The sequence below is a fragment of the Papio anubis genome, chromosome 2 (assembly GCF_008728515.1).
Source record: "Papio anubis isolate 15944 chromosome 2, Panubis1.0, whole genome shotgun sequence".
NCBI classification, from domain to species: Eukaryota; Metazoa; Chordata; class Mammalia; order Primates; family Cercopithecidae; genus Papio; species Papio anubis.
In genome coordinates, this window is record NC_044977.1 from 157,842,161 (window position 1) to 157,863,096 (window position 20,936).

General features: G+C 42.0%; 1 protein-coding gene and 1 pseudogene across 1 annotated transcript in view; both read right to left on the reverse strand.

Annotated features, from left to right (window-relative positions):
* Nucleotides 1-831: 831 nt before the first annotated feature.
* The window catches only part of TF (transferrin), a 32,020-nt gene continuing 11,915 nt past the window's right edge, over nucleotides 832-20,936 (reverse strand). The window contains exons 9-17 of the mRNA XM_031663755.1: nucleotides 19,841-19,995; nucleotides 14,818-14,911; nucleotides 14,191-14,226; nucleotides 12,678-12,830; nucleotides 10,952-11,087; nucleotides 8,715-8,779; nucleotides 4,045-4,229; nucleotides 2,388-2,586; nucleotides 832-1,042 (exon numbers count right to left, since the gene is read on the reverse strand). Of these exons, the coding sequence (XP_031519615.1) occupies nucleotides 1,008-1,042; nucleotides 2,388-2,586; nucleotides 4,045-4,229; nucleotides 8,715-8,779; nucleotides 10,952-11,087; nucleotides 12,678-12,830; nucleotides 14,191-14,226; nucleotides 14,818-14,911; nucleotides 19,841-19,995 (1,058 nt within the window). The 3' untranslated portion in view covers nucleotides 832-1,007. The remainder of the gene's footprint in view (nucleotides 1,043-2,387; nucleotides 2,587-4,044; nucleotides 4,230-8,714; nucleotides 8,780-10,951; nucleotides 11,088-12,677; nucleotides 12,831-14,190; nucleotides 14,227-14,817; nucleotides 14,912-19,840; nucleotides 19,996-20,936) is intronic.
* LOC103882350 lies at nucleotides 14,919-18,816 on the reverse strand (annotated as a pseudogene).

A 20,936-nucleotide genomic window follows, 5' to 3' on the forward strand; every position in this document is an offset into this window, starting at 1 on the left:
AAGATTTCCCCAAAGTTTCCAGGCTAGTAGGATGAGCCCACAGTGAAGACTACAAATGAACAGAGAGAGGTGGGAATCAAAGTGGAGACCCGCCATGTCAAAGAAACTGAGGAAAAGAGTTCCAAGGAAGAGGGAGTGGTCAACTCTATCAACTGCAGGAAACGGGCTCAGGAATGGAAGACCTGAATTGGTTTAACAGTTGCCAGGTAGATGGTGACTTTTGCCAGGGTACATTCAGGTAAGTTGGTGAAGCAGAAGACAAAATTCTATGTGTTCAGCCAATAATAAGAAGTGAGACAGAAGAGTGAGCCTCCACCTTACAGGAAGCTGGGCTAAGAAGGGCAGGAGACAGGGCAGTAATTGCTGTGGCATCAGGCTCAGGGAATGCTTTTCAGCAAAAAAGGTGTCAGTGTTTCACTTTTTTCAACTACTTAGAATCAGGACCTCAGCTCTGCCTGATGGAATTCATTTAAAATACCAAAATAAAGGTAAGTCTTCTGTAGTCTTTCTGTACTCACTCGAGCACTTGATCTCTGTAACTTACTCTGCATCCTCCTTCCTGCCCCTTCCCTGGCAAGACACACATGCATATGCACGCCGCGTGCACACATACACCAATATACATTTGATTATATTTTAATGATCATGCAGACCCTATTAGAAAAGATTTCCCCTTGAACTGTACCCAGGAGGTGTGGCCATGGCACACACAAAGCCATAGGGAAAGACCAGACAAATCTTGAGCTGAGAAGGAAGGGCTCAGTTGCATAGATATATAGGCAGAACGCATAAAGAAATCCTTCTGTTGAAAATATTCAGGAAAGAATGGAGTTTTTGAAACATAAAATCAATAATAATTTTTATTTTTTGTTCAGCACACATGGCAACACAGAGCTGTGAAGACAGACGTGGTTAGCACAAACCACTCGGGCCACTGAAACCAGGGCAAACTCATGGATCATCTGCGCTCCCATCTTCACCTTGGTGGCAGCCCCACCTCTCAGATTTTAAGCTCTATGGAAAGTGCAGGCTTCCAGGAGTGCTGTGGAGCAGAGCAGAAAGGTAGGATTTTCAAAATCTTCCTATATTTATTTCTGAACTGTCAAGTGAAGGAACAATTTCAGCATAGTACAAAGGGCGCAGACTTGCTGCCTCCTCTTCTGTGAATTGGGCCGTTCTCCCAGTGCTCTTTTCTACTTGCCTGCACAGCTCCTGTGCCTATCCTGAGGAGTGCCCCACGCCAAAGCTGTAACATGATTTTCCTGCCCTACAGGGTTCCCCACCTTGTTTCCTATGGGTGAGGCTCACACATCTGAGTTTGTGAGGCCGGGAGTCGCCCAGGAAGACTGTCCCCCCTGACCTCTTTAAGCAGGTGAGGAACTGACATAACAAAAAGCACCTGCAATGTGCCAGTTTCTGTGCTGTGGGCTAAGGATGGAGGAAAGAACAGCAGAGCCAGACTGTCTCCTTTTGTGGAGGATATAGGTTAGGTAAATATCAACTTGATTCTCACAATAGCAAACGTAGACAAGCACATTGCTGCTTCCATCAAAATTACATGGGGGCAGCTTTTAAAATGTGGATGCCTGACCTAGCACAGACTTTCTAAATCAGTATCTCAAGGCTCTGAGAATCAGCATTTTAATAAGGATCAAGACTCCCTTATCTGCATACTCCTGTGGAAAGACTAACTGCGCTATACCACCATGTGTTATTTCCCAACTTCCAAACTCTTTCAGGTGACTCAGTTACACCCAACATAGTTATACGGCAAAGGTGTGTTTTATTCTATTTCAGTTCTCAGAAACTGGTGTTGCAAGTGAGTAGTACGCATGGCAACTTTATGGTTACCAGAACCTATCATCGTTGAGGCTCTCTAGAGCAGCACTGTCTGAAAGAGCTTTCTGTGATGATGCAAACATTCTCTTTGCTGACCAGGATGGAGCCACATGTGGCTGTTGAGCACTTGCAATGTGGCTGGGTGGGATTGAAGAAATACATCTTTTATTTAGTTTAATTTTAATTAACTTAAATTTAAATAGTCACATCTTGCTGGTGGCTACCATACTGGACAAGGCAACTCTAATCAAAAGTTTACCGCAGAGCAATGACATGTACACATAAACCTGGTCCTTTTCATAGAAATAAGATGGAATTCTCTATGCCCAGTAAGTTCGCTACCTTAGAGCTCTGAGCCTGTGTCCCCTTACTATCTGCCCATACAGCCTAGCCTGTCATACATGTTAGGCTTAGATTGCTCACTCACCATTTCATTTTGTCCATGTTGTCCTGTCCCGAGGGCCACAGTCTGCCCCTCCTGTACCCACCACCCCGGCACTCACCACCGTGTTTGGTTGCCACTTCCCCATGCTGTTCCTCTTACTTACGTGAGGTGGAGCATTTTCTCAGGTTAGTGACAGCCTTGACATATTCTTCTCCTAAGTATTTTTCATATGTGTTTCTGTCATGAAGTTTGGCCAAACATACTGTGTCATCTCTGAACAGAAGGTCCTTGGTTTTGGACTCGAACAAACAAAAGTTGCTCGAGCAGTTGTTTGGAGTAGTTACACTACTTCCAAACATGCGCTGTCAAGTGAACAGAAAGTCCGTGAGGACCTGTGGTCTTTAGCAGCTGGGAACACATGGATGAGAAGAGTCTGAAAGCTCTGAACCAGCCCTGGGGAAAAATGGAAGCTACAGGGTACGCCTTGGGAATTTTCCACCTCCCTTATCTGCCATTTACCCACTTAGGGACCCCTGCTCCATGCTTTCATGATGCCCCCAAAATCATCTATAGGGTCCCTGGTCCCACCTTCCTCTGAGAAGTCCCTCCCACCCACCACCCATGCTTGCCTAATCTGACCTCTCTTCCCCACTTCATTGCCCTGCATTGGGGGCTGCTTGTAGAAAATGAGAGGACAATAACATGTCCCTTCAGACGTTATTGTCAAAGAAGATGTTAAATGTGAACCCTCCCAGAGGACTGGCAGAGGTAGTTGTTAAAAGTTCACGTTTGACTGCATTTTGAATCCTTTCTTGGGCAAGCCACTCAACTTCTCCAGATCTCCAAAGGTTGTAAGTGAAATGATGACTGCAAAATGTTTAACCTTCCATATAGCATCTAGGAAATGTATGTTAAATGCTCATTATTGTCATGTACCTTAAAAGGACTTCTAAATATACACTATCTTATTTAAAAAACAAAACAAAACAAAACAAAAAACGTAATGGTGAATCAACAGCAGGCAGCTATGCCCAAAAGGAAGGTGATGTGTGTGTGTGGAGGGGCCTTTAGGATTAGAATACTCAGGCAGCCCCTCTCTTCAACAAGGCTGGCCCTGAGTGGTTGTTCCCCCAGAGGACAAGCTCTCTGAGGGCAGGGGTCCTGTGTTTTTTTTCAGACTATTGAGAACAGTGCTGAGTCTGCCTAGGCAAAAGGAACAGAAATCTACTCTTCATGACTCGTATCAACAAACGCTGGGAAATAGGAGCTGTCTTCTTCGTTTTCGGGAAGGATGGGAGTAGGGAAATGAGAGTACCACTGAACAAGGTTGGGGGAGCAGAAAGGCAGATTCCTGGTCCCAAGGGCACATGGATCAGATAGGGACTAATCACCAGTGACCAGGAGCTAGAAGCAGAGCTGGGCCTGAGAGGTCTCGTTCCATAATCACACAGTAACATGTTTTGAGCATGTCCTATAGGAAATGGCATTTTCCTATGCCGTTTGGGTGCATGTCTTCACTTAATACTCATGTTAACCAAGAAGTAGGTAAAAGTATTATTATTACAATTTTATATATGAGGAAGCCGAGCCATAGAGAGGTTATGTAATATACCCAAGATGGCACAGCTAGGAAGCTGTGGAGCTGAGATTTGAACCCTGATACTCTTGTCCACAATGCATGGCATGAAATGCACAATGCATGAAATTCTAGTTTTCAAAAAGAAAGTGCTGGAGTCATGGCTGCACTTTGTTGTAAACTCCCCCCAAATAGCCTATAGCCATCTAGGAAGAAAAGGTGGGAGGCCCTGGCTGGTCCATACCTGCTGGTTAAGTAACAGCGTTTGGACACAATCTGCCTTATCTTTCCGTGCAACAACAGCATGATTCGGGGCTCTGGCCAGGTGGCAGTTGGCAAACTCCTGCACAGATTTCCTGGAACCATCAAGGCACAGCAACTCATAGTCTTTTTCCTTCAGATTCTTAGCCCATGCATCAGGGTTTTTTCCTAGGGAGAGAAAGAAGATGGTTCAGCTGACGATTTTGGTCAAGGTGCCCCACTGGGGAGATGGGACTGACTCAGTGGTGTGTACAGAACCTGGGCCTTCTGGCCAGAAGTGCCCACACTGGGGTTACAGTTATGTGGACAGGAAGAGACACCCATGTGGTCTACAAGGGGATACCAGACTCACAGTCACCAGGAATGATTATTGACCATCCCCTTCCAACCTTCCCTACCCAGCCAGGTGAGAATGAACTACATTCTGCAGATGCTGTTCAAAAAGATCTTCAGTTCCACTAAATTCCAATTCCATCTGTACCTCTTGCTCCAGCAGAGGAAGCATGTGACGCCCTAAGCCAGGTTGATCAATTTATGTGCTGTAACACATGGCATCTCCAAACAAAAGAACTTTTCCGCAGAGGACACCTTTGGAATCTGCACCAGAATTTAAAATCTGACTCCCTTGTTCTAGTTCTAAATGAGAATGTGCACACGCCTGTGTGATACAGGTCTGTATCCCATCTCGGCCCCTTTGCCTCTTCTTTACTGTGTTGTCTCTGAAAAAAAAATCTCACCCATTCTTAGGGTTTCAGCTCCTTCCTCCTGAGGCACTTCGCAAATATGTTTTGCTAATTTTTATTTCTCTCCCATAATTCAGGATTGCAACCTTTTTAAAAGTGAATTTTTCATTTAATTTTCTTTCTTTAACCGAATAACTAATACATGAGATCACACTCATAAATTTTTGAATATCACTCTATATTAACTAAAAGTCTCCTTTCCTATACTCTCCAAGTCTCACTCAGTTTTATAGTGCTAGTCCTTAATATCACATTTGTGAGTTTCCATCCACAACTCATTATATGTGTTGTTTTACATGTGTATATGGATGTCACATATTTCTAATTTTGTTTAGTGTTAGATCTTGACAAATGTAAAACTCTGTAGCTTTTTTCCAACTGTTTACATACCTTATAGATTCTTCTTGTCAGTACATATAAATCAAGCTCATTCTTCTTAACTACTGTATTATATTTCATAGTGTGGCTATAATAGTATCTTTAAACCATTCCTCTTTTAATAGGCATTTGAGGTGTTTACAAATTTTTGCCACTACAGTAGTGTTAAAATGAGTGTTACTGGCATATAATTGTGCTTACGTAGAAGTGGAATAGTTAGTTCAAAGGGTATATGCATTTTTATTTTATTTTATGTTATTTTATTTATCTATGATAGTATGTTCTCAGCCCTCTCCAAGGCACAATCTTTTCGGAGGGAAAAATAACACACATACCGAAACCAAAAATTCAGGGCAGGGATAATAATATTTTATATTTTGTGAAACACTCTAGATGCTGTGTGAGCTCAAACCAGGGCTTTGAGAACAAATGAATTAAGAAGCTGGCTGGAGGAGGCAAGATTTCAGTTGTCTCTTATAGCGTGTGTGGATGAGAGGAGGAGAAAGGAATGCCTCTCTGTGGGAGGAAAGGAGAGTGCAGGCTAGACGGGGGGCAGGTGTGTACCTGGTGTTTCTAATGGAGAGAGGAGATCTGCCTCTGGAACCATCTCAGACAGTAGGGTCTGTGAGGCACTCAGGCAAGAGAAAAGTGGGTTTGTGAAGACTTATGAATGGAAATTGATGTTAATGAATGAGCCAGAACCTGAAGGTAGAAAATTAAGAAAAATCAGATGGGAGGTGATTCAATCTGGCTAGGAGGGCATCTAGAAGGGCATGTTAAACATGTGCTTTTTCCATAAAAATAATACACGTTTATTGATGGGAATTTGTAAAATGCCATGTAAGTATTGGGAAGAAATTTTGAAACATTTGTAATTTCATAGTCTACGCCTTCAAAATTGGTACATTTCTAACATTCTTTTTCCTACACGCACCTATAATATGCGCGCACACACACACACGCACACACAAATTGAGATAAAAGAGCCCATGTGGGCTGGGCGCAGTGGCTCACGCCTGTAATCCCACCACTTTGAGAGGCCGATGCGGGCAGATCATGAGGTCAAGAGATTGAGACCATCCTGGCCAACAAGGTGAAACCCCATCTCTACTAAAAGTACAAAAATTAGCTGGTCGTGGTGGTGCACGCCTGTAGTCCCAGCTACTTGGGAGGTTGAGGCAGGAGAGTCACATGAATCTGGGAGGCAGAGGTTGCAGTGAGCTGAGATCGCACCACTGTACTCCAGCCTGGTGACAAAGTGAGACTCCATCAAAAAAAAAAAAAAAAGCCCACGTGTTTTTGTGTCTTCCTTCTTGTATATACCATAGCACTTAAGACAGACTTTGGAGGAGGGAGAGAGGGGGCAAGAGTTGAAAAACTACCTATTGGGTGCTATGCTCACTACCTGGGTGACAGGTTCAGTCATACTGCAAACCTCAGCATCATGCAGTACACCATGTAACAAACCTGCATATGTACCCTCAATCTAAAATATAAGTTGTAAAAGCAATAAATTAATAACAGAAGAAGGTAAGAAGGTGCAAAATATAAGTATGATGAATCAGACATGATGTGACCTATGTTTACTAATATTTATCAGGAATGTGATATTAAATCAGGGGTATTAGACCAGTAGTTCCCAAATTTACAATACATCAAAATTACTTTGACTCTTAAAAATCATGTTGTCTACCTTAAATGCACACAATAAAATTTAGCTTAAAAAAAGACACACTGAAGAAATAAGATATTGACTGACAGACTTAATCTAGGCCTGATGGGCAGGGAGTATAGCAGGATTCTCTACAGGGATAGAGGCTGGGAGAAGAAGAGGGAACGTTGACAGAAAGATGAGGACAGTTGAGTTGTATATGAACTGTATATATACAACTACAATATATGAGGACATCCATATACATGCGTAAAAAAGTACAATTGCAATGCCAATGTACTCTCTACATAAAAGTGACACCTTAGGAAATAGACTGGAATGGAATTGAGATGGGAGATCAGGCCTCCTATCTTAATTCTATTCAGGAGATAAGAATGTTTGAGTCATTGCAAAGAGTAGAGAGTCAAAGCTTAGAGAAGGGAGCTCTACTCAGAAGTGTACCAAAAGAAATCAAGGGTGGCAAAGAGCCAAGCTTAGGGTAACAGTCCCTTAAAGGAAAAAGCAACAATATGAGGGAAGAAAGGAAATAGTCAACCCAATATTTCTTCAAACAAATTCTTAGCAACTACTGGGTACTATGTGCTACACTAGGTGCTGGGAATATAAGAGGAAGAAAAAGAGCTCGAAGAGTTTCTGTAGCCAAAGTGTATTGCAGAGTGTGGTGAATTCAATAATAATGGCAACATGAACAGAGGTGTCTTCTTGGAGGATGGGGTATGCTACCTGGGAAGGCTTCCTGGAGGGACTGGTGCCAAGCTGGTTCATTCTGAATGAGTTGCCCAGGAAAGGTGAGGAGTTGGGGGAATAAACATGAAAGAAAGCAGGGAAGTATTCACAACCTGAATTCCAGTGGGCTCTGCTAGCACTTAGTGATACTGAGGGGTCAGGTGTGGAGCGCTTATTCTGGTCAATGTTTGTTTTGCTTTGTTTTGTTTGTTTTTAATGTCATGGCTGTCCAACTTTCACCCACAAGTTGACACGCATTGATGATTCTTGCTTGAATCAGTTATCAATATATTGATTGCCAAGTGATAGTTTTCTAACTCTGTCATTCCTTCCACATTCATTAGTTTTCCCTTCTTCATTTGTTTAATCAGTATTGCCTCATGCATTCTTATTTCTTTCAATGAACTATTATCCCTTACTGCTATCATTATTTATTTTAATGCTCAAAATTCTCGGACTTAGCAACAGGAGATCCTGCCAATTGGCTCTTGTATGCTTTGAGTGTCCCATCACTGTTTGAGCACTTCAGTGTGTTGTTCTAGGCTCAGCATGTATTTTTCCTGCCCCAGCCCTGAAGTCAGCTATTTTTCCAAGGAGTTCTGGTTCCTCTTAGCAAAGAAGCGTACTTACAAGCCAGTATCTTGGTACTTACTCTTGCTGGTGTGCCATTGCCTCTAGGCCTTCTCAATGGACACAACCCGGAAATACAGAAAATAGCTATAAAAGGCATTACTGGGATAACTGACAACATTTAAATGGGGACTATAGATGTGACGAGTATTATATCCACATAAAGTAAAATATCCTGATCTTGGTAATCGTACTGTGGGTATGCAAGAGATTGTCTTATTCTTAGGAAATGGGCACTGAAGTATTTAGGGGAAAGGAGCACAAGGCTTGCAGCTGTGGGAGTGAGTGTTGGGGAGGATTTAGGGCCATTGGGGGCCCCATGATCCTGATCATTCTGTGCACCCAGGTGAACATGTCTCTCTTCACCAAGCAGACAGATTGAGAATCAGAGCTTTGAAGTCTGGCAGTGTACATAATACTTCCACAGAGGCATCCCTGAATACAAGTGAATACCAGTGACTAGGATCTAGTGATCCAGGGAGACAGAGGAGCAGGTGCACGTACCCCCAGTGTTCTGTAGGACAGTCTGGTGTTTCACAAAGGCCACATCTCCCTTCTCAACCAGACACCTGCAGAGGTCCAGAGAGTGGGAGAGAAAAAGGAGGCGGTCAGAGTGACTTATCTGTCATTCAAGGGGCTACCTTATAGATTCAGGACAGCATCTGAAAACAGCAATCATAACTTCCATTCTAACAGTAAGCAATGTAAGGAATAAAGAGAACAAAAACAAAACACTTTGAATTGATTATACTTATACAATCTCAGTTCCACATACTAAATCTTAATTTTTTTGTACAGTTTCTCTGAGAGATGACATCATTTCCCTGACATCAACAAGGATAGTAGGGAACTGATTTTCAGTGGGGTGATGCCTCCCCCAGCATATGAATGAAAAACTCAGTTCCTTCAGGTTCTTGTACAAGGCAAATGTCTAGGCAACATTTGTGAGAGACTGAAACTCCATCACAAATTGCAATTTGTGCTGTCCTTCATTCCTTTGAAAAAGAATTTTAACATTTATGGAGCATTTGCTATGTTGTGGGGTTTTTTGTTTTTGTTTTTGAAAGATGCAGAGAATATGGCAAAACCTGGCATAAAGGCACCCGACTCTACTAACTCCCAGATCACATATCTCTGGGTGTGGTATTGGGGGCTGTAACACAGCTCTGAGCTACAAATCCCCAAGAAGTTTCCGAAAAGAAAGAATAACAAAATAAACTCTGGTTAGTAGGGTTCTAATTTTAATTTTGACTGTCTTCCAGTCCTTTGAAAAGGCATACCACACAGATGATCAACTAGTGTGTACTTCAAAGTCTACACAAGGCCCTCCTCGATGAGCCAGGTGGGTTGGACCTTTGGACAATGGACCCAACCCTGCTCTCCATGTACTTTAATCCCCTTGCTTTGAGGAAAAGAACCTGCCTCTTCCTGCATCGGTTCAAGAGTTTTGGGGGTAGCTAGCTGAGAAGACAGGGTACCTATTGTGCCACATATCGATTTAATTTTATTTTCTATGGAGTTTGGAGTCTTTTTATCAGTCTGGTATGTTTTACTTCATAGCTAAGTTTTATAAGACATGTTTAGAAAAAGAAGCTTTTATACGCGTTTATTTTAAGCATGTTTATACATACATGTTATTTGAGCCTTTCTCATGACCTATAATTCTCAAACATATGTTACCACCAGAAAAAGACAAGGTATAAAAATGCAAAGGGGAACTCTATTTTAAGTCTCCCAAACTCTTCAATCTTTGTGAAAACAACACGCTCTACTTTGTGAAATTAGAAACTTGGGGAATGTGAATTGTACTTAATGTAACTTACAAAGTTGCTCTAACTGGAAAATAGGAATGACCTTTGTTTTTTACATCACTACTGGGAAGCTCAGTTATAATACCATCATCATTGTGCAGTTTATGGATTCATGAACCGCCAGATAACAGAAGGCCTAAAGCAGAATGGGTAGTTAGAAAGTAATAAGGTAGGGCCAGACATGGCCCACGCCTGTGAGTGCCAGCACTTTGGGAGGCCAAGACGGGAGGATTGCTTGAGCTCATGAGTTTAAGACCAGCCTAGGCCACATGGCAAAACCCTGTCTCTACAAAAAAAAAAAAAAAAAAAAGAAAAAAAAATAGCAAGGTACACAGGTGTCTCTATGAAAATGAATGATAGGCACTCCATAAAGTACAACTGTAGTTAGAAATTTAGGAATCATGTACTATTCTGTATTTCCAGATGAGTATTGTTCTAGATTATCCAGAGGAGCATGGAAAAACTCTCCTCAGTGTTTATTCAACTACAGTAGGGTATCATTGCCAAGGCACTAGTGACACTTGGGGCTGGATAATTCTTTGTTGTACCGTGCTATCCTGTGCATTGTTGGATGTTTAGCAGCTTCTATGTGTTAGATGCTAGTAGCACTTCCTCCCCCACCCCAACATTGTCACAATAAAAAAAATCTGCAAACATTGCCAAATGTCCCTTGGGGGTCAAATCATTACCAGTTGAAAGCTGCTAAACTGTACCAAACACAAGTCTCTGCTGTCTTTGACAGCCATGTCAGCATCCTGGGGGAATCTGGCTGCCCTGCCCCATGTGGCTCTATACCTGATTGTGAAATCTACTCTCTTAATACATACAGCACTAACGGAATAGGAACCTAAGAATCTTACCTTCGTTCCTAAAAGAAATCTGGCCAAGGCTTGTATATTATTCTGTTTGTGTCAGGGTTAAAAGACTCACCTGAAAGCCCCTGTGTAGCCGTAGTATCCCTCTTTGTTGTTGGGTTCACACAGGTTTGGGCTTGGGCCCATACACAGCTTACAGAGACTGGAGTTCTTCTCAGACCCAGGGGCACAACCTTCACTGAAAAATTCATCTGCACAGAAGGACAAGAGAAAGTCAGCCTGAGTCAATGCAAGCAGCTTTTATCTAAGACATAACAGGGCTGCATGGCCCAGAATAAGTAGAACATATTCATTAATTCTGTGACCAGCCACCAGCAACCCAGGACTTGCCAGGCTATATGCTTTAAAGGGGAACCTATTGAGATTGGGAAAAGGAGTTAATGACCATTACAATTTAGGGCAGAGGGGATTTATTCGAGCACAATAATGATGTCATCACTACGCTAAAGAAAGAAGAAATGAAAAATGTCATGAAAGGGAACAGAAAAAGGATGAAGACGGAAGGTCTTGCTTCCTGAGCATGTGCCACCTGTTTTCAGATGTTCCCATTCCCTGCCATTCATTAGAAGAGTGTTTGCTACATCTCCAACCTCAGGAAAGGGATGGGGAACTTTCTTTGCAGCTCAGCTGCTCCCCTGTGGCCATAAAAGTGCTAGGAGGTTCAGGAGAGCAGAGGTAGTGCCTTTGTCAGTGGGGATCCTGAGTTTTCTGAATGTCACCCCGGCTGCGCTTTGCTTCATGTCTAAGTGGCGTCACAAAGCACCCTGGTACAGAGACATACTCTCATCACCACTTCCCCGACCCCACAGGGTTTTCTGGGTTAATAACCGATTTAGAGGCCTTTGTGTTTTTAAAGAGTTGCCCAAATTTGGAGGTGGCAGGGACAAAGTACTTAGGAAGCTAATGTAAATCAGAACCACTGGAAAACATCTGTCTGTGGGAGAACTTACACTTAAAAGTTTAAGCGGGGTAGAAATGAGCTCATACTTGGTGATATTCAGAGGACATAGAAAATAAGGTGATTTCTACTGCTTAGAAGGGTCCTAGGAGCTGGGCAGGGACTTGGTGAGATTGCCAACACCATAAAGAGACCCAGGATCACCCACACTCACACATCCTACAAAACCTTGTGGCAGGGATTGCTACCTGTCTACCCAATATCTGTTTCTCCTTGTACTTTGTAACAAAAATCTGGTTTTATCTGGGGTAGGGACATTCCCAAATGAAATATTACATTTCTTTTTTACAGCGAGGTATGGTTATGTACCTAAGTTCTGGGCAATGAGAAGTTTGCTGAAATAACTGGTTAGACTTCCTAGAGAGCGCCTTTAAAAAGGTGGCATAAACTTCCATTTGCTGTAACCCCTTGGTGATTGGGGCTGCCTGGATCATGGATGCGATGGCAACCATGGGGTGACCTTGAAGATGGAAGTCTCATGCTCAGAATGGAGGAGCAGAAAGTGTGAAGGAGCCTGGGTTTCTCATGACCATACCAGCCATGCACTGCTCACCTCTGGTCTTTCCCATGGGAGATAAATGTATATTCACTCATGCCATTATGTGCAACTGAAATGAACCGTCCCAACTCAGCAACCCAGTTCCAGCCCTCCCAGCCCTGGTTGCAATGTCCTTGAGGACAGCAAATTCTACTGTTCTTTGACCAAATTCTACTTCTCTAGAACCAGAGCCCACGGCGTCTTATGCCACACTCCTCTTCCCTAAGGCAGGACCCTGCTTTCTGGCACAGCCCTCACCAGCCCTCCTTCCCAATATTCACTCACCAAATCTGCAATGGTTGATCTTACTGTAGAGCAGGCCCATGGGGATGTTCCAGCCAGCAGTTCTGCCAACTGCCGTATGGCAGGACTTCTTGCCTTTCAGATTGTCCCAGGTGAGGTCAGAAGATGATTTCACCACTGCTACAGCAAAATATCCTGCAAGAAAGACACCAGAAAAGGATGTATTAACACCTCTGGGGCTTCCAGAGCGTCTGCTTCCAATCAGTTTCCCTAGGGAAGCAAAGATATCCTCAATCAGTCATTGTGTCTTGAGGGGATCTTCCTGGTAACTGACTGAGGGGAAGTACAAGGAACTTTGTCAGGAGGAGATCAATTTGAACTTTAAAAACAAAATATTGTGAAAACATCATCATCAGAGCAATGGCTGGGTGTTTAACCCTTCCCTAAATGCATAAAGTCACTGAAGTTATAAACCAGCCATTCACTCTCCAATGTGTCCTATCAGAGGAATGGATACTGAAACAGCTAATGTAACCACAAACTTTCATAAATTAACGTGTGTTGAGATATAGCAGTAAAAGATCAATAAGCAAATGAGAAAAATTGGGCCAAACATTTTCTGATAAGGAGAACATAGTTTTATACCAAAATAAATATGCAAAATAGAAAATGTCAGTATCAAGTCAGCTGCCATTTTCAGCAGCAAATATATACTGGTCCTTAAAATGGGAAATAGAACATTAACCTACGATTTCGGTTTGCCAGTTTAATTAATTCAGATTACAAAACAGAATCTTTATTTTCCATAGAATAAGAATGGCTTTTTCTATATCTGCCGAAGGGCTTAGCTCCCCAAGTGATGGGGAGAGGCTGCGAGGTTGTAATGAGTGGAAGTGGCAAGGACAGACTTGTACAGTAATGGCTGCCTGGAATGTGACCTGTAGGGGCCTGAGCAGAGGGGGGCAGTGCCCGCCTTGGTGTACGACTTCCTGACTTGCTCCTACTCTGTTTCTTCGTATGTACCCTTAGCCAGAGCCCTGGGTGACAGCCAGGTGTGCCTGGGTTCCTGGACCCAGCCCTGGCTGGAAGGTCAGATAATTTTATGTTCCTTGATATCTGCCTGTGTGAAGCTCTCTACTGAGCCCTATAAGGAACAAATAAGCAAAGTTCCTTAGTTGGTGCTCACTCTTATCTGAAAATGTGCAGGCCTCATGTCATGTAAGTTGAGGATCAGTGGGAAAGACCTGGATTTCCCTTCCTAGATATATAATCCTAGATGATCTGTCTGTAAACTCCCTGAGCTTAGGGTCCACTTGTGTATCCTTAGACGATGCCAAAACCTACCTTATAACATTAAATGAAAAATCCTATATGCAAGCCATGGCAAGTGTAAAGGGATAATCATCATGATCAATTACTATCCTTCCATGATTTGCTCACATTGTAAAAATTGGTCTCTTACAGTGCCTTATATACTTGAATTTTAAATCAAGCCAATTCCCCAAAACAATGGGAATTTATCTTTTACCTCCAGAGGTTATCAATTCCAACTCACCTTCCTCTGCTGTATTCTCACAATTAGGGCTGGGTGCTGGAGAAAAGAAAATGAAGAAGGCATTAAACCCTTATGTATAGATTGGGAAACCATGCCTTTTTTTATACTGCAGCTAAGAATAAAGAAAGTCAGAGAAAACTATGCATGTTACCAATTCCCAACAAGTCCAGACTCTCTGGCTCATGCAAGTCCATTTCACCTCCTGGCCTCTGGAATTTATCCACAAACTGTGAATGTCAAGTTTCCTGCCCTGTCTGCATTGAGCCCACAGAGGAGTGCTGGCCAACTATATTTAGATCCTAGCAACAGGGCATTGAGAGAAGTGTGAGTTTTGGAACCTGGAAGACTGCCAGGAATCCCAGCTGTCCTTTGCAATGGGGTCGTCTTTAGTGAGGACTTCCCAGTGCAGAACTTTCATTTCCTATTTCTGGAATGTACTATAACTCCCAACCTTCAAGATAAATGTGGGGATTTGAGATGATGGAGCCCAGAGCTTGCAAAGTAGGAGGTGCTCAGAGAGGGAAAGCTTTGTGGCAGCTGTGGTATGAATCAGGCTGTGATTTTTCCATCTCCTCTCTCCATGGCCCAGAGGGAAGAAAACACAGAGAGGTGCTCCCCAACACTTACTGTTGTAGTTTTCTGCCAAGACAGGCACCAGACCACACATGCCCGCTACGTAGACAAACCCTCCATCCAAGCTCATAGCATCGGCTTCTCCATTCTGCAAAAACACAGTAAATCACAGCAGATGAAAAGAGGCTGTTTCCTGTGCCACCCACCTTTCCAGCTGTTTCCCTGAAGCAGCCTTACCAGCACATGAGTGCCAGGGAGACAGTAGGTGCTGATACTGAATCCCCAAAGGATCAACCAGGCACACTCAGCAGAGAAAATCAAATGTACTCTCATTTTTCACCCAACCATCATGAACTGATCATCAACTCCAGGTGCCTAGTTCTAGAGCAAAGACCCACATTCAGTCTTCTTGCCCTCTCATAGGACACACTGTCCCAGAGACACTCCTACAACACATTTCTGACACCAAGAATTCTCATGTGCAGATGGATGAGTGGAGTCAGGGACTCGTGGCTGTGGCTGTGGAACACAGCACCTTCTGAAGGGGGCTCTAGCCTCTAATGTAAGCCTCCTTGGCTGAGTGCTATTTCCGTGTTTGGTGCATACAACGTGTTTAATGAATGAGTCAAATATTTTCAAATGATCTAAATCTCAGCTCTAATAAGTCCTAAATTTCAGAAATGCTTAGATTCAATGAGGTTTGTAAGATTTCCCTTTGACCTGGCAATATACTTTCTAGTAATAAACCATAAAAGAACAATCAGACTGGTGGGCAACTATTTAGACAAAGTGTGTAAGTGGGCAAAAATAACAGGTGTGATTTATAATAGCAAAAAGAAAATTAAACTAAATCCTCAATGACAGAGAATAGCTAAATAAATGGAAGCATATCCATACTATGGAACAGATATCAACATTAAAATATCATCTGTTTTTCCTTTAAAACATAAGTTGGCTATATTTATTTCTCTCAATTTATGCAAGATAATTATTACACATCAGCAAATATTATCTTCAATAATGATTTGATTCATAAGTATTTGAAATGTATGTAATTTCACATCAACAGCCTTGCATTTTTTTAATACTGTAAGTTAAAAAGCACCCCCCAACGGCCACTTTATATACTTTCAATATCTCCCTCTACACATCCAAACTTTAAAAAGTCATAAATCGAACATATAGGTCATGTTTAGAAACTTGAGGTTTTAGAAATCTGCTTCCTCAATATGATTCAGAAAACTCCTTATACTGACAATACAGTCACAGGTGGTAAAGGTAGTTGTAGGAGGGAAAAGGAAAAAAGAGACAGACACAAGTTTGCTCTCCTACTATTTTACTAATCCTGTCCATTGAAGATGGTGATGTCTTAAGAAGTAAAAGTCTAGGTTGAATATGAGGAATGGAGTTTGCCTCACGGTTTGAAACATGCATTTCAAATAATTTCCTATTTGATTTGAGCTCACTGTAGCAAACTGATGCCAAAAGAGAAAAATCATTTCTTCCACACATTCGCTCAGAGTCTGCCTGGTAATGTGTATTAAACTCTTTGTGTTTTAGCTTGAAGGCACCTGTCGCCAGACCAGTTTCAGGATCCATAGGTCAGGGCTCAAACCAATTTTTAATGGATTTTCAAACTTTTTCAGACATGCTCAAATAGCAGCTTCAGAAAGTACTTTAAGTATGGTAGTCCCCTCTTATCCTCAAGAGATATGTTCCAAGACCCTCAGTCTTGGAACCTGAAATCCTATACAATGTTTATTTCCTATACATACAAGCCTATGATAAAGTTTATAAATTAGGCACAGTAAGAGATTAACAACAATAATAAAACAGAACAATTATTACATACTATAATAAAAGTTATATTAATGTGCTCGCTCTCTCTCTCAAAGTATCTTAACATTTTTGGACCACAGTTGACTGTAGGTATAACCCAGGAAAGCAAAACCTCACATAAAGGGGGACTACTGCACCTCATCTTCTGTTTCACAGCTGTTAAACAGCTCCTTCCAAGTTCCTGGAAGTCCTTTCTTTCAAATTAGTTCTGTTCCTTTTGATTTGGCATAACAAATCCAATGATATAAGAAGGATTAACTGTTTGCAAATGCACAAACGTCATCTATTACTGGGAGATTCTTCAGAGTTGGCTGTACTTTCCCAAGGGAAACACAGTCTCCTGCCTGTAGTTTTACAAGGTCGTTTTTATGATCAATCATCTGTAAACAACCATCAAACTCTCCAGTATCTCCAGAACATAACCACTTCTGCCCATTTCCATCTTCAAAGAAATCAGCTTTTGTTTCTGCTTCATTTCTGTAGCATCCCATTGTCACATTTTAGCCACTGATAAGAATTCCACCTCTGGGATGTGGTTTTTCAGTATTAAAGTATCCACCTTCCTCCCAGTTCTTTAATCTCACAGCAAACTAATGGGACTCCCACTTCTGCCAGCATTGTAATCCACACATCTGTAATTGTTCCAGGCCCTGCAGGTTCAGTGAGTCTGTATCCCTGACCACAACAAAAACATACTCATGAACTTGCTGCGTGTTGCAGAAAGTGGAGCACTTTCGTACAATAAAAACTGAGTATTTCCACCTAGCAAAGCTGAATATTTTCACAATTTCCAGAAAACAAAGCTGCCACACAATCCAGTACTATGCTCTTTTGAAATGTGTTCCATTTTATAATTATAGGCCAGAATAAACAGATTGTGTTGAAGACTACTCATTTCATACACTTTATTCATGACATTTTGGTAGATCTGATCCATGATTTCCAGAACAGCTGCCATCAGTGTTGGTTTCAACCTGGAAGGAAGTAGACCCTTTGCTTCCGTTTTTTTGTTTTTTTGTTTTTGTTTTTTTTGAAATGGTGTCTCACTATGTTTCCCAGGCTGGACTCAAACTCCTGGGCTCAAGCAATCCTCCTACCTCAGCCTCCTGAGTAGCTGGTACTACAACTGCATGCCACAGTGTCCAGCCCATTTTTTACTTTAAAAGACTGATCCACTAAAGTCTGGGGTGAAGAGTAGCCAAGCAGGCATCCATGAGAAAAACAAAGAAGCTCAACACTTAATTCTAGAACGTGGACCAGAGGCAAATATCCAATGTAGTCATCTTCCTCTTCCAGTCTGGGAATCCTTTCCGCCATCCCAGTAATACCAGTAATGATGTTTCTATGCCAGATCATGACTCCCTTTGGAAGTCCTGTGTGTCTACTCATGAACATGATTACTGCAGTAACTGAGGGCACTGGTCGCTCTGGGATCTGTTTTCCACATTCACCTTCGCTTTGTACTGCAGCCATGGTGTCACGATAACAACCTTGGGAAACTGGGACAGGTCAGTGGCTTCCCATTGACAGTGATGATGTGTCACAGGTGTGGGACCAAATAAACTATGTCTTTCAACTTTGTTTCCAATAATTCTTTACTAGCAATGATATTGGTTACTTCTGTTTCATTAATCCACAGACCCTGGACCTCCTAAAGTAGCATATAATTTTATGAACTAAATGTTATGCATGAAACATACCTGTCCAGCAATCATCCATTTGGACGTGGTCTCACAGAACATGGCAATGTTGGTCTTTGGTTTCTGCCCCAACATCTGTAAGCTATTTCCAATGTTAAAGGTTCAAACGATATCTTCATAGGAGAGCAAATTATGATGTCCAAGAAGAACCTTTTAAAATATGTTTCCACTGGGTTGTACTTCATCATCTTCATTTAAGATTTCACATGTTCCCAAGAGTCTTTTGTTGTTCCTTTTTTCACAGATGTAAAAACTTTATCTATTGTCTCACATCCAGAGTATAATATTGAAGCCCAACCACTCAAACTGCTAACAGATTTGTATAGACTCAGGTTTTGAATTTGTAGGCTTTGCTTTAACTTAGTTTGGTTTTTCTTGTCTTGACTCAGACAAAAACTAAAATGGAATGTATGTTAAAATAGTATAAAGTGATACTTATAAATTGTATGAAATATAGAAGAATGGGGCTGATGGTCCGTTTTTGCTTCATGGTAGATAGTTCTGAAGATACATGGTTATTCGTAAGTGCTCAAAAAGTAGAATTAACATATTTCAGCAAAAATCAGTTGACAATGGCAAGAAGTACTAGTGACTTTATAATATGCATCTTTGTTTCAATATATTTGCTGATTTATTATGAAGGATCCAACTCAAGAATAGCCAAATGGAAGAGACACAGAGGTCAAGAAATGTGGGGAGGAGGGGGAGTGGAGCTTGGCACTTCATGTTCTCTCTGGGCAAACCACTCTCCCCCATCTCGATGTATGCACTAACACAGAAGCTCCAGATTAGGTTTTACAAGAATGATTTATGACATGGGAAAAGCTTACTAGATATTGTGAGGTGAGTAAAAGGTAGCAAGCAACCTACAAGAAATGATCCCAATAAGAGAATTTTCTCTGAATTACATGATTATAAGTACTTTTTATTTCTTCTTAATATCATTCAGGATTTTAAAAATTCTCTGTAAGCCAATATGGAATACACTTTCTTAAAAACAACAACAACAACAACAACAACAACAAAACCAAAAAAAAAAAAAGTTTTTAGAAACAAGGTTCTGCTAAATTGCTAGCCTTGAACTCCTGGGCTCAAGCAATCCTCCTGCCTCAGCCTCCCAAGTAGCTGGGACTACAGGTGCATGTCACTATGCCTGGCTAGGATACTCTTTTGATCAACAAAGCAAATTTGTACCTGCTTGGATCCTACCAGTTACTCAGGATCTTACCACAGTGACCATGGCACACCACTGGTCTCAGGACACCCACACCATGGTCCAGCCTCCCTAAGCAGGCACCGCTCAGCCTGCCCTTTCACTATACACTCATACAAGGAGGAAACTGAGCCCCGTGGGCATCCTTCAGATCCACAAACTCAAAGATTCTGAACCTCCAGTGGGACTGTGCTCACATAGTCAGGGCAAGGTTCCTGGGAGCCAGGTTTTTGCATCATTCCCAGGAACACTCACTAGCTCAGTCTTGGGGGTCAGCAGGCAGCAGTGACAGGGACACTGCCCTAGGAAGGCTGGAGTGACATACCATGATCTTGGCGATGCAGTCTTCGGTGGTCTCTGCTGATTCACACTCTATTTTCCCTTCACTGTTAACGCTCCACTCATCACACTTGAGCCTCTCGTGGTGGCTCAGCGCACACCACTTCACAGGCTTGCATTCATCTGTTGGGGCTTCTGGACCTATGGCATAAAAAAAAGAACCAGAGATCAGAAGCGGCCCTAGCTGTTGCCTGGTGTTTATCAGCACTACTCACGGTCTTCATGCAAATGCTGGGATTCACCAGTAATAAACAGTCCCATTCAAGGAATTAATCATCTTAGAAAGCAAAGTCAATGCATAATCTCTTGGGTGACTTCTCATTTAGATTTAGTTTTTTATGTCTTCTGAGAAGCCAACCTTCCTCTCCAACCTCTGGGCACCATATGACCTCTGGCTGTTTTTTTCCTTCTTGTTTTTCAGATAGCATTTAACTACCGGAGGTGTTCTTATTTATATGTTCATTGTTTATTGTCAGGTTTTCTGCAGGTGAACATAAGCTCCAACAGAGAAAGGGTCCTGCCTGTCTTGTTCACCAGGGCATCCTCAGGGTTAGGGCAATGCTAACACATGGTCAGCATAATAAATGTCTGATGAATAAACGTGCATCTGCTCATCTTTCAGACTGAGCTCAAGAGTCACTTCCTCAAGGAAGCCTTGCCTTAACCCCAAGTCCAGGGTCTGTTTTTCTTTGTTTTGCACTCTCACAGGGCCATGGTATTTTGTTGTCAAAGTTTTCCCCTTTTAAGCATATCTCTTATTTTGTGATTCATCATTCAATAGCATGACTATTTATTAAACATTTATCTTCTCCCCAGTTTGAAATTTCCAGAACAACAGAATCAAATATATATTTGTCATGCCATCCTATATCCAGCACCTAGCAGAGCATATGGCTAGATGTTCAATAAATGTCTGCTGAAGAAATTAATGGTCAAGCAAAACCACAGTGACTCAATGAAATTCAGGACTGGGATCAACCTCTCTCAAAACGCCTCTTCATTATGGCACATGTTGACTGGCTGGAGATGTGCAATACATAATAATTTTGTTCTATTTCATTTACTCTGTGATAAGCTAATTG